The sequence below is a fragment of the Arvicola amphibius genome, chromosome 4 (assembly GCF_903992535.2).
Source record: "Arvicola amphibius chromosome 4, mArvAmp1.2, whole genome shotgun sequence".
In the NCBI taxonomy this organism is placed as follows: Eukaryota; Metazoa; Chordata; class Mammalia; order Rodentia; family Cricetidae; genus Arvicola; species Arvicola amphibius.
Window position 1 is genome coordinate 14,335,381 of NC_052050.1, and position 16,409 is coordinate 14,351,789.

At 45.5% G+C, this 16,409-nt stretch overlaps 1 protein-coding gene across 2 annotated transcripts in view; it reads left to right on the top strand.

The window, feature by feature from the left end:
* Pitpnc1 (phosphatidylinositol transfer protein cytoplasmic 1) overlaps positions 1–12,457 on the top strand; it is a 271,966-nt gene extending 259,509 nt beyond the window's left edge. The window contains exons 9-10 of one of the 2 annotated variants that reach the window (XM_038326595.1): positions 5,766–5,883; positions 11,272–11,411. In XM_038326595.1, the coding sequence (XP_038182523.1) occupies positions 5,766–5,824 (59 nt within the window). In that variant the 3' untranslated portion in view covers positions 5,825–5,883; positions 11,272–11,411. Of the gene's footprint in view, positions 1–5,765; positions 5,884–11,271 lie in introns of both variants that reach the window. The other variant, XM_038326594.1, reaches the window with a different exon arrangement.
* Positions 12,458–16,409: the final 3,952 nt, after the last annotated feature.

Below are 16,409 nucleotides of genomic sequence, written 5' to 3' on the forward strand. Positions count from 1 at the left end.
CAGAGAAGGCTGACAAGGAGAGACACAAGCTCAGGTGGATACGGGTGAGCACAAACTGAGGGAAGTTTACCACAGCAGCAACATCCATGGGCCCCGGGTTTCCTGAAATCCGAGCCTGAGCACCTGAGTGTGGTCTGTGTTCATTTTCTAGGAAGAGAACTCGATAGTTTCACATCACTTTCGAAGGAGCCTGTAAACCCTTTCCTGCCTTACATTCCAGCACACGCTCCCCCTTAAATAAATGGGTTGTAGTGGCACCAACATCTGTGACTCCAGCACTTGGGAAGCAGAGGCAGGAGTATCGCCACACCTGAGGCGGAGTCTCAGGGAGTTCCCGGCCAACAAAGTCTACGATAGCAAGTCCCTGTGTCCCCCACAACAAAGTCTACATAAGCAAGTCCCTGTGTCCCCACAACAAAGTCTACATAGCAAGTCCCTGTGTCCCCACAACAAAGTCTACATAAGCTGGAGTGATGGTGCCAAGATTAAAAGCCCAGTTGCTCCTGCAAGAGGACTGGTTCAGTCCCTGCCACCTACATGGTGATTCACAGCCAACCTTAATTCCAGGTCCAGGGACTCTGACGCCCTCTTCTGACCTCTGCGGGCACCAAGCCTGAGGCACACAGCAAAACATCCACCTGCATAAAATCCAATTAAATTTGAAAGGAAAAACCAAAATCATGGCTGTCAGTTGCCATTCCTAGGTCTTAGGGAAGGGTATGTACCAAGTCTTCAGAATTGGCTGATTTCAATACAGAGAACGTGGAAGCCTTAAGTTTTTTTTGTAAAAAGCGTGTGTTTGGGGCAGGGAGCATGAGTTAGGTTATAATTGTTCCAATGAGTTTTGATTTTTGTTTTTTTTTTTTTAAATTCCTTCTAGGCCTAATGGTACATGTCTACAATCCCCGCACTCAGGAGGCTGAGATATGATCATGAGTCCCAGGCTAGCCTGGGCTCCATAGTGAGTTCTAAATTAGCCTAGGATATTACAATGAGATCTGTCTCAAAGACAACAATAATAACAAAGAGTAATTTAAAACTGAGTCTGCAGATGGACGGGCCACCATTTGCTAGAGCCAGAAAAGTGTCCAGTCCGTAAGTAGATCTTCCGAGACCAAGGACTTGTTTTTGACTTCAATTTTGCCTCAGAATGATAAAGGCATCATCTCTTGTTTTGACCTAGGAGCTGGAAGTGGAGAGATGATATAGGGGGCCAAGTAGCCAGGGGCAGTTAAAACTGTCGGTGCGTGTGTGTGTGTGGTGTGTGTGTGTGTGTGCGTGTGTGTGTGCGTGTGATAACATATGTACAACTTCCTGAAATAAGCATCCATCAATGTCTAACATAGCTATCTCCAGAGGCCAAAGGACTGGCCAAGAAGCCATAAGGAGTTAAACACTTTCCTCCTGTAATCAGGACGCTCTGGATTTCATCCGTGGTAGACAGCGTGTGTGATGATCAGAGGACAAGATCAGAAGTGAGTTTCCTCCCTTCACCGTGCAGTCCTGGGATCTGAACTCTGGTCATCGGGCTTCTTGGTGGCAAACAACTTTGCCTGCTATCTCACCTTGGACTCATATTTTTACATAGCGTAACCCTGGCATTATTTGAATGACCGGATTAGTAAACAATAGTTTTTAGAGCATTTTATTCGTGACTAGAGAAATAGTTCAGACTTAAGAGCGTTTGCTGCTCTTGTAGAGAACTGCGAGTTTGGTTCCCAGCACCCATGTCAGGCGGCTCCTGGGATCTAAGGTATCTTCTGCTCTCCACAGCTCACAAGCCAGGCGCTCCTAGGATCTAAGGTCTCCACAGCTCACAAGCCAGGAGCTCCTGGGACCTAAGAGCATCTTCTGCTCTCCACAGGCATACACACAAACATCCATATAAATATAATTTTTAATACTAAAAGGAAATCAGATGTGGTAGCACATACCAAATAATGCAGATGCGGTGGATTTCCCTGAGTTCCAGGCCAGCCTAGTCTATAGATGAGGTTCCAGGACAGGTAGAGCTACAGGAAAGACCTTGTCTCAAGAAAACACACACCACACACACATACACACACACCGTACACTAAAATGGGCCTGGTGATGTAGCTACTTGGTAGAGTACCTGTCTAGCATGTGTGAAGCCCTGGGCTTCAATCCCCAGTGCTGCATAACAGTACATAAACAGTAATCCCAGTATTCAAGAGTTGGAGGCAGGAGGTCTAGGAGTTCAAGGCCAGCCTCAGCTACGAGAGACCCTATCTAAAAACATAGCAAACAAACCTTTAATCCCAGCACTCAGGAGAGAGAGGCAGGCAGATGTGAATTCAAGGTCTACAGAGGGAGTTTCAGGACAGCCGGAGCTGTTCCACAGAAAAACCCTGTCTCAAAAACAGAAACAAAGTCATCATCTAAGAGTTCATTTGAAAAGAGATTGGCATAGGCTTTCTTGCATTTAGAATTTGTCTGAGAGCCAGCCCGATGGCTCAATAGGAAAGGTGTTTGCCTCTAAGCCTAACGACCTGTGTTCAATACCCAGGACTCACGCGGTAGAAGGAGAGAACGAGAGCAGACTCCTACAAGTTGTCCTCTGACTACACAAGTGCAATATGGAGTGTGCATGCGCACACACACAAACATACATACATGCATACACACATACACAAGCATGCATACCTGCATACATACATACACATAAACACACATGCGTACAAACATACATACACACATACATACACATGCTTAAAAAAACTTTTCGAAGTTTTGGCTGATAATCTCAGAAAGCATTTGTTTCTGGCAAAGCCTCGGAAACTAAACTGCTAGAAGTTACTCATATCATGAAACATCAATCAGTGACGAGGGTGAATTGTCTTTGGAAGTATGTTTCTGCCATTGGGCATATGCAATTGAACTTTCTAAAAAAAAATTGATTTGTGTATGGATTTGAGGGTAATATTCATTGCAAAAACAGCACATTAACCAGGTAATCCAAATTGGCACTTTTTCACCCTAATTAGCATTTCCATAAATTACCAAGGAGGACTGACACATTTCCCTCATGTTCATGTGTGTTTGTGGTGTGTGGAGAGACTACTTCAAGATGTAAAGAGAGTCTCCTTAGCTAGTAGCTTGCCTAGCAGGAAGCCCCAGCATCACCCAGCCCTTGCCAAAGTGGAGAGAGAAGAGTCAGGAGGTCAGGGTCCTAGGGTACAGAGAGTTTGATGTCTGGGGCTACATGACATCCTGTCTCGGGAGGCAAGGTAGAAGCAGAGATTGGGGGAGAGAAATTGAAATAGATGCTTTCAGGCCTGGTAGCTTGTGGCACGTGCCTTTATCCCAGCACTCGCTCTCGAGAGACAGAAGCAGGAGGAGGATCTCTGCACTCAAGGTCAGCCTAGTCTACAGAGTGAGTTTCAGCTAGGGCTACAGAGAGAAACCCTGTTGAAAGAAACCAGAGAGAACCAGGTGGTGATGGCACACGCCTTTAATCCCAGCAAAAGTAGGAGGGTCTCTGTGAGTTCGAGGCCAGCCCGGTCTACAGAGCCAAGTTCCAGGACAGACTCCAAGCTACACAAAGAAACCCTGTCTTGAAAAGCAAAAACAAAACAAACAGAGACAGAGAGGAGAAAAAAAGAAAGAAACAGATGCTTTCAGTGTTTCTAAATATATCAAAACCTTTCCTACCAGGGTTCAGTATTCGTTCTGCCTCGTTTTGGTTTGGTTTTTTTCTTTTTGTCCTTGGTTGGCTCCACCAATCTCTTGAGTTGTTTTCAGCTTCCCAACTACGAACAAGACACTGATCATCACCGCGCTAAATCCCGTCTTACCCCGGTAAACCGAGACAGCTCTGAGAGTCCAGGGTCTGCCCTGTGCTCCGTCCCTCCTGTCACAGTGAGCTAATTGCAGATAAAGAATGATTTCTGTGGGGATTCAGTAAAGTGAAATAGTAAACTCTGGCCTTCCCCAAATTTCGTTTCCCCTATTAAGTGGCTAATGACATGTGCACAAAGAAACTGCTTTCAGTTTTTAAACTCGTAATTGAATGGGACCTCTTTTATTCATTTCCAGGTAGGTTTGTGTTTAAGAACTCCTAACGATCAGTCATTGAAATCGTGGGGTTTGGTCTTGTGGAATGTGTTATTATTGATTAAGGCCCCTCTGTCTTCAGCCTAAAGCAGCATCCTTTTATTGCTTGTCAATAACCTGTTTTCTAAAAGAAGAGCATGTTCTTGCTTGACCAGCCTGCCGCTTAGCCTTCTCAATACTTCCATTGCTGTGGACAGCATTCCTGATGGATGGTTCCAGAGGGGTGGGAAGGACAGCATCAGCTCAATAAAATAGACCAGGCCTAGATTCTGAGCCATGCTCCACCCCGGCCCAGACCACACTGAATTAAATCATGAGCTCTGGCAGGTCTGCCCTTTGGAAGCAAAGAGAGCTCACATGACACTTGGATTGATATAGAAAGACATGGGCCACAGAAGATACTTAGGGAAAAGCTCCAGCTGGGAATGCAGATTGCAAATCCCCCACCGAGCCAATCAAGATAGAGTGTGTAGGTGATGCAATTGTTTGGTTTGTTTGTTTTTTTTTTTTTTTTTTTTTTTTTTGTATACTTTCTTGGTTGGTAAAGAGGCCTGCGGTGAAATTCCTCCACCAAGACAGTGTTGCCAGACTGGGAAAACAGCTGATAAAATACTGCAGAATAGCAAGAGAGTGGGGGTTGGGAGGAAGACAAAGGGAACGTTTAAAGTGAGACCAATAAAATAGCAATTTTATGCATTTCACTTGTTAAAAGAGGAGATTTCTTGGTCTTCTCTTTTTGTTCGTTGTTTTTGCTCTTGTTTGTTTGTTTCTTTTTGAGATAAGGTCTCCTGTAGTTCACGCTGGCCTCGAAGCCACAAGCCTCTGGCCTCCCAAGAGCCAAGACTGCAAAACTAAGAGAGGATTTCTCAACCCGATCTTTATTGACATTTGGAATCAGGTCCTGGCAGATGGAGTGTTCCACAGCATCTCTGACGTCCCCCTTCCTAGAGAGATGCCAATAGAGCACCTTCCCACCAGTGTCACAACCAGAAACTGTCACAGACCTGTCTCCTGCTGAAAACCATTATGAAGAGCTCATTATCCTGAAATACTGAAAAGCTGTAGACGCTAGCCAAACGTGGCGTTGTGCACAATTGTATTTATAGATCGATGTGGGTGGAATAGTGTCAGCCATTCCCAAGCTGTTAGACTAGTCTCAAAGACCCGTACTCTCGGGTCCTTCCTATTCTGTGCAAAAGTGCATCTGTGTGAGAAGTGTACCGAATCTCACACACTCCCGTAAGTGCCCCGGGGTCTGCCCTCCACAGCTTGTCTCGTGCCATAGCAATGAAAGTGCCCTTGCTCTGTCAAATGCACTAACTCAATGCCTTACATCTCTCTGGAAAGTTCTACCCGAAGGTAAGTATTAAATCAAAACACCTGGCCCCTCTGTCCCTGAAAGGGATCTTCTAACACAGCTTTAGGAGATCTCAGGCTATGCACAGCCCACTCGCTAACACTTTCACCCCAACCAGCTCACTTTCCGAGAAGCGCCCCGAAAGGGTTTCCACTCTAAACTTCTTGCCCTCACTCCCTCTGCGGCTGGTTTACCTAACTTTATGATTTGCCCCATAAAGTTAGCTTTTTAAAGACCTGTTTGGCGACTGCTGAGCTACTGTCTCTCCCTAAAGGTGCCCCGATTAAAGGTTTGTATTTAATAACGGAAGTTGCCACGTCTTGACTTCTTTCAGATATGACAATGGATGATGTTCGGGAATACGAGAAAACATGCATGAACAAACCAACATAAAAGTTTGCAATCAGCACTCCTCCACTGTGGATGACATAGAGGGCCATGCGCAGACCAGTGTATGTAGACTGTTTCAAAGCGAGTTGCCCACGCTGTGGCGAAACAGACCCGGAAACCCATCTGTCAGACCCTAAAAATGCTAGCTCCCCAGCCTCCTGGGAAACCACAGCCTTGTCCCCCTGAGCGGGTGAAGATGCCCGCTGCGTCTTTGAGTGGCTGTGTCAGTCACCCCGTGTCTTCCAGATCTTTCCATTCTTTCAAGTGGCTTAACTTCATGGCTAACCCGCTCGTAAAACCAGGACACAGAGAGTGGAAACATTTGGTGGAGCCCGTGAGATGACCTGCACCAATCATAAACCAGCATAGGACTGACGGGTGCCTGTCAGATGCATAGCAGAGCAGATGCCAGGCTTTTCGGGGCATAGTTAACTCTTGTGCTCCAGGGAGGGATTCGCTCCTCGGCTGCTTTAGGTTTCTTAGGCTTCGAAAGGCTTTCTACAACTCTTCCGGGCTGTTTTTCTCAATCAGTTCCCTTTAATCTAAACTGATCTCAAGACTAAGCTGCAGTCCATGCACACGTATGTGGCAGGGTGACGAGGTGACGAGCTGGGATTCAGGAATGCTGTGTAGTAGGTAGGGCCTGGGATTTACCAAAGGCCTTGGAGAGCCCTAGGTGATTGACAGACAGCCTTGGTTAATGAGAGCTGACTACATGGTATACACCAGATTTCTCAGTCAGTCAAGCTAATGAGGAGGCGGTGTAGATAACAAGGGATTCATCACTAAACCATAGGGGTCTCAACCAGAGCTGGGATCTCTCTGAGAACATCTTGTGTCTGCCGTGCCCAGGCCCTGGGATAATATATATGAGACACTTTAAAAATTCAAGAACATAGTTATTACATGGCTGGCACCTCTGTTTTACCTTCTAGGAAATGAGAGTGTAGGGTCTAGAGCAGTGTTTCTCAACCTATGGGTCACGACCCCTTTGGGGGCCGAATGGTCCTTTCGTAGGGTTGCCCAAGACCATCCAAAAATTCAGATATTTGCATTACGATTCATAACAGTATCAACATTACAGTTATGAAGCAGCAACAAAAGTAATTTTATGGTTGGGGTGGCCACACCATGTGGAACTAACTGTATTAAAGAGTCACAGCGTTAGGAAGGTTGAGAACCACTGCTCTAGGAAGATGGCTCAGAGCCCTTGCCCTTTCAGAGGACTATGGTTCGGTTCCCAGCACCCGTGTCTAGTGGCTCACAACTGTCTGCAAGTCCAGGTCCAGAGTATCAAATGCCCTCTTCTGTCCTCGGCAGGCACTACTGCATGCACACATGCACACATGTACACACACACACACATATACACACGAAATAAGTAAATAAATAAATATGTGATAAAGCTTTTTAAAAAAATAAGAATATAATTACAGAACTTAAGAGGTGGCTGTTGTGACAAAGGCTTTATAATTGCGGAGATTTTTTGGTAACATTTCGGAAATGTTTGAAGCATGTCTTTTGACTGTGCCTCGCCAGGCTAGTGCACGGCGTTAGATGCATGTGACCGTCACCCATGAGCCTGAGAGCACCCCAGCCCTGCCTCCCCCCCCCCCATTGCATGCTCTGGGTTTTACAGAAAAATGTTGGGGCACAATTTGCCGAAGGTTTGCTCTGATTTGGTCAGATGCCTCACCACCACGCCTTTTTCCTGTTCTAAAGATAGGAATGTTCCTTAAGGAAACCAGTCCCGAATTTTCCATTACTTTTGATTACCTTTTCTCTTAGGAATGTCAAACAGTGCCCATCAACTGCTCTGAGCGTTGCTCACTATAAACAGGACCAGACAAAGAAAGCTGCAGGGGAGGGAGGGACGAGGGATGCCTGACAGGCGCTGAGTACCACTATTTCCAGGGTCTCAGCCCGGCCTGGTGGCTGAGAGCTGAGGCAGGAAGATTGCCTGGAGTTGTGGCCAGCCTGAGCTACAGTGTGAGACTCTTATCTCAGGATGGGGGTATGGGGGAGCTTACAGCTTAAGGCCTTTGCATGAGTTCCTTTCTGTTTTAATTCATCATTATTAGCACTAAGCCATCTTACTGTGCAGGAGAAGGTGATAATCCAGAAAGGCGGCCCACATAGTCTCTGGCTGCAAAACCGCCCATTGTTGCCGTGATCTCAGCACAATGGCTGTCTTGTGAGATTGCCCTCTCTCTCTTTGGAATTTCATGGAATCGGGGATCGTTTATTTTTCACGATCTTATTGTTTCATTGGATGGTTAAAGTTGAGAGACTGTTTGTACCACAAATAAAATTTGCATGGATGGGCCAGCAAGATGGCTCAGCAGGGAAAGGCCCTTGCCATACAAGCCTAGTGACCGCAGTTCGATTGCCAGAACCGGTGTAACTGTGGAAAAAGAGAATTGGCGCCAAGAAATTGCCCTTTGATTTTCACATGTGCTCACACACACGCACGTGCACGTACACACACACACTTAAGTTTAAAACTTAAAAAAAAAATTAAAATTTATACATAGTGATAAAACCACATGGGGGCCAGGGTGTAGCTCATCTGGCAGAGTGCCAGTCATGCCCAAAACTCTGGGCTCCGTCCGTCCCCAACACAGCATAAACTAGGGCTAGCATCACACACCTGCAACCCAGCTTTGGGAAGGTAGAGGCAGGAGGATCAGAAATCCAAAGTCAGCTCTGCTACATAGTGAGGCAGAGGACAGCCTGAACTACCCAAGGGCCTGTCTAAAAACAAAAAAATAATAACCTTCATGGCTGCTAAAATGAAATTTAAATTTTCACCCCTGAACATGGACAAAGTTGGAGTAAACAAAATTAACAATCCAATGAACACAGCAAGAAAGAAAGAAAGAAAGGAAGAAAGAAAGAAAGAAAGAAAGAAAGAAAGAAAGAAAGAAAGAAAGAAAGAAAGAAAAAGACACTCTCATTGACAAAGCCTCCAAGGAAGATACTCTGAGTTTAAAAAAAAAAAAAATCCAAATCCTGTACTCTGTGTTGTTTCTGCCCCCTGCTGGATACATCTAGTATCACAATGTTTTCTGCCACTTGTTAAGTAATTTATTAGTGTAAAGATATATATCCTGGTTGCACTAAAATTTTTTGTAAAGTCCCAATTTTATTTCCAAGTAAATGCTGCTTTTAAAGAACTTTAATCTCTTTTATTCATTTAAAAGTGGTAAGTTTACAGGTATAATTTTTCTTAAAAATAATATAAATTTTGTATCATAGCAACACAGTTGTAATTTCTTAATCTTTGTAAAAACATTTCCCTTTCAGGAAATTTTAATAATTTCATTGGGAATAGTTACAGATTTAATTTCATGAAAAGTTTTTTGAGCCAGGCATGTTGGCACCTGCCTTTAATCCCAGTACTTGGGAGGCAGAGGCAAGCCCCATCTCTAAGTTTGAGGCCAGCCTGGTCTACAGAATGAGTTCCAGGCCCACTGGGGCAACACAGAGAAACCCTATCTTTTAAAGCTAAAAAAAACGAAAAAGGTTTTATTGTTTTGATGTTATCAAACCCAGTGGTCGCTCAGTGGAGCTCCTGCCTGGCACCCGGGGGGCCCTGGGTTTGATCCTCAGCAACACAGACATCTAATGGTCAGCTTTGTGTTGTTACTATTCATGCCACGTGTCCACATTTCTAAGGCGTGTTGTTGAGGTGCACACTATCATTCAGTTTGAACCCCCGAGGAACCAGAAAGAACGAACCTATGTGAGCCAAGTAGAGAAAGAGAGCTCACGGGCCTGCACTCTACTCCGAGTCAAGGCCGGTCGACTTGGCAAGGCTCATTTGATAGCCCGGTTACACCCGTTTTCTTCTGCTGCTAGTAATGTGAACATCACCAAAGGATGTCAGATAGCCAGAGTTATTCATAATAACAATGACAAGGGCCCACAAAGACAAGAGTCTCCATTAGTAGAGGTGCTTGCCACCTAGCCTGGTAACCTGAGCTTGATCTCTGGGGCTCACAGGCTAGAAGGCAAGAACCAACTCTCAGAAGTCCTCTAACCTCTGCACGCCCTCCCTCAATACTAGTTACAGGTGGTTGTGAGTCACCTGGTGTGGGTGCCGGGAACTGAACTCTGGCCCTCTGGAAGAGCGGCATGTGCTCTTAATTTCTGAGTCTCCAAGTCTCAAACAATAAAAACTTTAAGCATATATTTAAAACCCGACACCTAAAAACACGAGGAAGGCACTGCTGGCTTAGCTATTGGATACCAAAACTATGTTCCCCCCCACACACACCTCACTCTTTAGATGATCCCTTTTATTCTCTTTCCTTTTGCTTTCAAACCGCCTGGGGGGGGGGTGATTTATTTTCCTTTTTGAGGATCAATTATTAGCATTTATTGCTGAATCACAATAACAACCCTGTAACCTTCAGAGTGCAAAAATTCTGAGGATAAAATGCTGGAGTTCAGAGATTTGGCCTGAATTTGCCCTCGAAAGATATCTGTTTTTTGGCAATCTAAACTTGAGAGTAATGTTGTCAAGCGTCCACTGATTGCTTTAATGACCTTTGTATGGAGGGTGTGATCCAATCTAATAAAAGCCCCATACAGCCTCACACACTCATGCACACGTGCATTCACCACACACCTTGCGCACATTTACTGGATCTGGTTCTACACTCCCTCGTTAAATCCTGACTTGGAATACTTAAAATACTAACTGAGGTGGCTGGAGAATGGCTCAGCAATTAAGAGCTCTTGTGCTGGACTGTAATTCAGATCCCAGCATCCAGGGTAACAATCCAGCACCCCCGCAAAGCCTGCGGCTCTAGCTCAAGGGGGTGAGGGTAGAAATAGGAGGATCCAAGGGGTAGAAATGTGAGCTGCAGCTTCTGGGAAAGACTCTATGTCAAAGGAAGAGGGAAAAGTAAGGATGCCCATCTTCTGGCTCCTTTGTGTACCCAGAGGTGTGTGCGCACACACACAACACACACACACACACACACACACATTTTTGGAGTCTACTAATTGGACTGATGAGATGACCGAGTAAAGGTAGCTACCGCTGCCAACGCTGCCAACCTAAGTTCAAGCCAATGAACTTCCAATAGCGGAAGAACTGACTCCTGAACGCGGTCCTCCGACCCTCACTCATCCACCCCACCACACACACATCCACAGCAAATAATAAAGAAAATGTATTTCAGTGATTTCTAAATACTAATTGAAGAGTCATTTGAAAATCCTTGAATTGATATCCCAAAAAAAGAAATATTCTTTTCAGTAACAGAGATGGGGGGGGATGCGGTGGGGGTGGGGAATGAGGGCCTTAGTTTTTCAAAACCAGTTGGGCTTGTGATGGGTAGGGGGTCTCCTTCACGGTACAGTCCCCAGACTTAGCAGTGAACCCGTTTGCACGTCTGCTTGGTAACTGTTTATTGTCCTCTCTGCTTTTCCCTTTGAAGACATGACAATGGACGAAGTACGAGAATTCGAACGAGCCACTCAGGAAGCCACCAACAAGAAAATCGGCGTTTTCCCACCCGCCATTTCGATCTCCAGCATTTGCCCTGCTGCCTTCCTCAGTGCGCAGCGCCCCATCCAGCGCCCCCGTCCACCCCTCTTTCCACAGATGCGCCAGAATTCCTGTCCATTCCCAAAGACCGGCCCCGGAAAAAAAATCTGCTCCAGAGACACTCACACTTCCGGATCCCGAGAGAAAAACACCCTGAATTTACCTGGTGTCCCACTCTTCTGAAAAGCCATGTCGGCCCAAGTCAGAGTAACTTCATGTGAACATCCCATTGCGTTTTATATTTTCATTTGAGGCTTTTTTTTTTTTTTTAAGAATTCTCTGATCGAGGAAAGGACTGCCTCGTCACTCAGATGTGTCCTTGATCTCAGAGTGTGCATGTGGTTAAATATTTTAACAGATAACAAGAACCCCTACGTGTGCCACACAGCGTCATAGTGAACATGAGATGTAAGACTAGGAAAAATAAAACAGGGGGGGTACTGAGGACAGAACTTAGCCAGGAAAGGGCTGCAGGAGCTTGCATGAAGCCCTGCGTTCCATCCCCCGGCGTGGTTAGCTAGACGAGAGGATCAGAAGATGAGGGTTAACCTTAGTTATGTTAAAAAAAAAAAAAATGAGGCTAACCTGGGTTATATGAGACCCTGAATCAAAAACAATCAAACAAAAACCCCACAGCATCTTTAGAGATGCTGTGTGGGGGCCCTGGCGAGTCTGACGTAGGTTTCAGTGGTGAACAGGTGAACAGATGAAAAGCCGTGAAGCCGGTTTTGTTGTTGTTTCTTGTTTTGTTTTGTTTTTATTGTTTGTAAGATGTGGTAAAACAATGAAGTCAATTTCCTCCCATCAAACATGAAATTCTCAACAACAAAAAAGAAAATACTCTCAGGTGTCACACGCCTAATTGTTAAATTTTGAACTGCTGACCACCAATACTTGAATGCCAGTTGTTATCAATATTCCTGTTTGATTAGTCTGACTCAGGATTTTGGGGCCTAATCAACTCCTTAAATGTTTGAAAATTTTAATGACCAATTTCTAGAGGCTCCAAGTGCAATTAACAACGACTTCTTTATACCTTTTCATAGAATTTAATAAATATCCCGTCTGTTCCCGTCTCTTAGTAATTTCCCCTTTTGTACCCTGGTGGCCTCTCAAATTTTTTAGACTTGCCTGGATGACTGTGATCATAGCTGATATAATGTGGAATGATCTGGAAACTGAGATCCCCAGGTGAGACAAACATCTTCTCTTGAGGTACCAACGAAGCTTGACCTGTGAGTGTCCATCATCCATTACAATCCTCAGAAATTTCAGTGAACTAAATAGAATTCATTGACAATCTCCCACTTGAGGAAGTTCAGCGTGGACTAAGTTACCTGGGCTTAACCACTGTCAGAATGTCTGGTGTCCAAACCTTGCAAAAAAGAATCCTCCCCACCCGGTTAAAAGTGCTTAGTCTAGACATACCTGGAATGGGTTGCCGATCACCAGGTTTAGAAAACATCATTTTCTTACTCCTTCCTTACAATCCAGATATTGGGGGCCGGGGTGTAGCTCAATGGTAGAGTTCTTGCCTAGCATACAAGAAGGCCCTGGGCTCCCTCCCCAACCCCGCAAAAAGGAAACGGTGCAATTGGCAATGTCTCTGGGAGCCAGTAAACATAGTCAACCTGGGAGGCCTTGTCTCCATGTGGAATCATCCACTCCTATTCGTACAGAGGCGTGGTCATAAATGCCCCCTTTGTCCTGTTCTCATTGCTGAGAGACGTGGAAATGGCCAACAGCGGGCAAGGTCATTCGTCAAAGTGGCAGGAAGAAATCTGTCACTGTTGCCCCTCACTGCCTTTAAACCCATGAGGAAGGCAAGCAGAATGTCAGCAATGAACAAGAGGTCGCTGGGGGAGCTCAGAGCCCATGTCTTAGCTGTCCCTTCTGACTGTGACCTCCAACCTCAGGCAAGGAAATGACCCCCAACACAGATCCCAAAGGAAAGAAAACAGACCGAGGAGTGTATTCTCTTTCCCTGCCCCCCTCCCAGCCAATGGACCCTGCCTGCACCCTGTCTTGAGTGCTCCGCACGCCAGTGTCTCTCGGGGCCACGCTCTCTCCAAGGCACAGGGGCTGGCCCCTTGAGCCCAGCACCGGAGGGCTTAGTGTGCCTAGATCATTTCTTTATCTGTAGATGGACGTTGCGCCCAGTACTCAAAGGAAACTGCAAATAGCTCTGCACACCAGTTTATCTTTCCCTTAAGGTGGCCGTGCCGTAGTAGGGTGCCCTTCCTTGCATGGTAGAGAAGCATGAATCTCGCTTGTGGGAAGTCGCCATCTTTTCTCGAACCCTTTAGACTTCTCAGCGGCTCCCTCTCCGAGCGGCTGTACGCAGTGAGAATGTCTGGCTTTAAAAGCAAAATTCCCCTTTCAGAAGACACAAAGTCTATGTATCTGCTCCCCGTTTGCAAGCTGAAATCAGGCTGGGGTGGGCTCATTGGTTTTCGTGTAGTACAAATTGGGTTTCGTGCAGTGGTTAGCCCATCTGGCGCCTAGGTTTGTGTTAGTAACCATGCCACGTTCCCTTTTCTATGCCAGCTTTTGTTGTCAAGGTCAGGCAATCTGGTTCACTTTGGAAAGCTACTTTCTGATTCCCTTTTCGTGGGTTTTTCTTCCTTTATAGTCGGCCCAACACCTTTGCACCAATTGCAGCGCTAACCCTCTGATAGTGCAATTCTTAACCAGCACGCGTGTGTTCAGCTTTTCTGCCTACGTGTGGTTTACCTGTGCCACAAGTAAGGAAGGGTGGAAGTCTGGATATTTCATTAGCTGCTTTGAATATTTAATCCCGTCATCACAAAGCATACATGACTTCGATATTTTCTGAATCTTGATTTTCCAAGTATCTTTTCGCTGTGTGTCCTGACATGAGTCTGCTACGGTGGGATAGAAGCCCGCGATGAATGTGTACATAGGACATGAATAACTCTTGTGAGGATGGAAACAAAATGGTTGCATGATGGAAATTTGGGAAGACAAAAAAAAAAATAGCAGAAACTTGAATTTACTAAGCATGTTTGAGGGGGAAATAGAGTCCTTAACTCAGTGCCTCTGTCTGCCATGTGAAAACCTCCAACTTTGTTCACCAAACTGTATTATACCGTACATATATTATATATAATATATATATATATATATATATATATATATAATATATACAAAATGCAGTATAGTGAGTCGCCACATCACAATTCTAAGTCTCCGGTAGCCAAACTGAAGGAAGTGACCCATAGGATAATACCTATGTTTACCCCCTCTTCATCTCTGATGTTGGTGGATGCTACTAAAATGGCCATACATGTCTTCACTCCAGGTGGCTTTCGGGTAGGCGATACCCCTGTGCTGTAGGTGTGGCACAGCACTGTCGCTTTGTCAGGGCTTTTCCTGGACCAAGGAGGCTTTGTGGGTGTTTTATTGCATAAGGTCTGTCTGAAGCTGCCTCGGAAGAAGCATTTCCTCTCGAGCTGCAGTCAGAGAAACGCAAAAGGAAGAACTGGAGAGAGAGAGAGAGGAGAGGAGAAGCTGCGGCATTGCTGACTGCCACTTTGTTGCTGGGTCTGTTTTGTAAAGTCTTCGCATCCATGTGGGGAATTGTTTTAGCTTATTTACAGGTGTGCGTCAGCCGCGTTCTGGGGTGTGGAAATAAGTCAGCTCAACTGTGGATGGATGGACGCAAACACATAATGAAACACACACACACACACAAGCAAAGGCTTGTCAAAATGGCTCAGAGGGCCGAAGCACTTGCCACCAAGCCTGACAACCTGAGTTCAAGTCCCACATGATTGAAAGAAAACTAATTCTTGTAAGTTGTCCTCTAACCCGCCACATACACAGTGATGCGTGCACACACACACACACACACACACTAATTTTAATGATACCCCTACAAGTACTCATGTTGCTTCTTTCACAGCTGTAAGGAACTGTAAACTAAGAGACATCTTGATAAAAAACCCATTTGAATGAAATTTTCAGGGTAACAAGTTTATGAGTGCTTTCAAATCCCACTTCTTTCAGTATCTCTGCGCTGCTCAGAGGGTGACAGACCCCAGGCCGCTAGCTGGCTTAGGTCGATGGGAATTTCCTTTTTGAAAAAGGCCAGCATAGGGTTGACTACCCTTTCCATCTTTGAGCAGATAATCCCAGGGAGAGTAGCTAGCTAAATGGTTTCCATCCGTTCCCCATGCTTTGCCAGTCACCGGGCTAGTTGGCTAGATGACAGTAGGCCGTCTGAGCCATAGTTGCAAGATGATAAATCCTGGCCTGGGCTATAAATGGACATAAATAAACTACATTAAGCTCTCATTCTTGGAGAGACTAACATGTACCGTCACGTGGTGTTGACACACAGTTGCAAGACACCTTGGGTTCTTCTGTGCGCCACCTTCAAAGCGGCCCGTGTCTGCTGTCCAACTTCGCGGGATGTCGCGCCGTGAAGGATGAATTCGTGGAGGGCGTTAGAGACAGTACCCCTTAACTGCAAACTCTGTGCAGTTATTGCCCACCATAAGCCTCCCTGCCTTCTTGTTTTTCAAGTTGAAGTGGTGTCTGTAGAATTTCAAGTCTCCCTTTAGGTTTCTCTGTGTCCCCCAAGGAAAGAGGAGGTTCTCTTGAGTTGGCGTGATCCATGTTGTCATGTATGTGTCCTTTCCAGTGTAATTTCAGTGTTTACATTTTTGAGCTGAGATCTTGATTGGCTGACTTACTCTATAAAATATCACTGCCACCGCTGAAGGACCAAGTGTTGGAACACAGAGAATTGCCAGCAAAGCAAGCAGAAGGGACGCACATCCGTCTGTGTCATTCCATGGCTGTACTGTCGTCTATGCCCGCCCCCCCGTTATTTATTATTGTGATAGCTACTTTTTCTTACATTCTGTTGTAAATAAAGTACAAAGCAATCTTCTTCCCAAGCGTAGCTTCCTCTTTCTCAACTAGTCTCAGGGGACCGTTAGCCGATATTAATGTGACGGTCAGTGGGAGGAAGAGAAGCCGATTACTGTACCCAGCGCTATG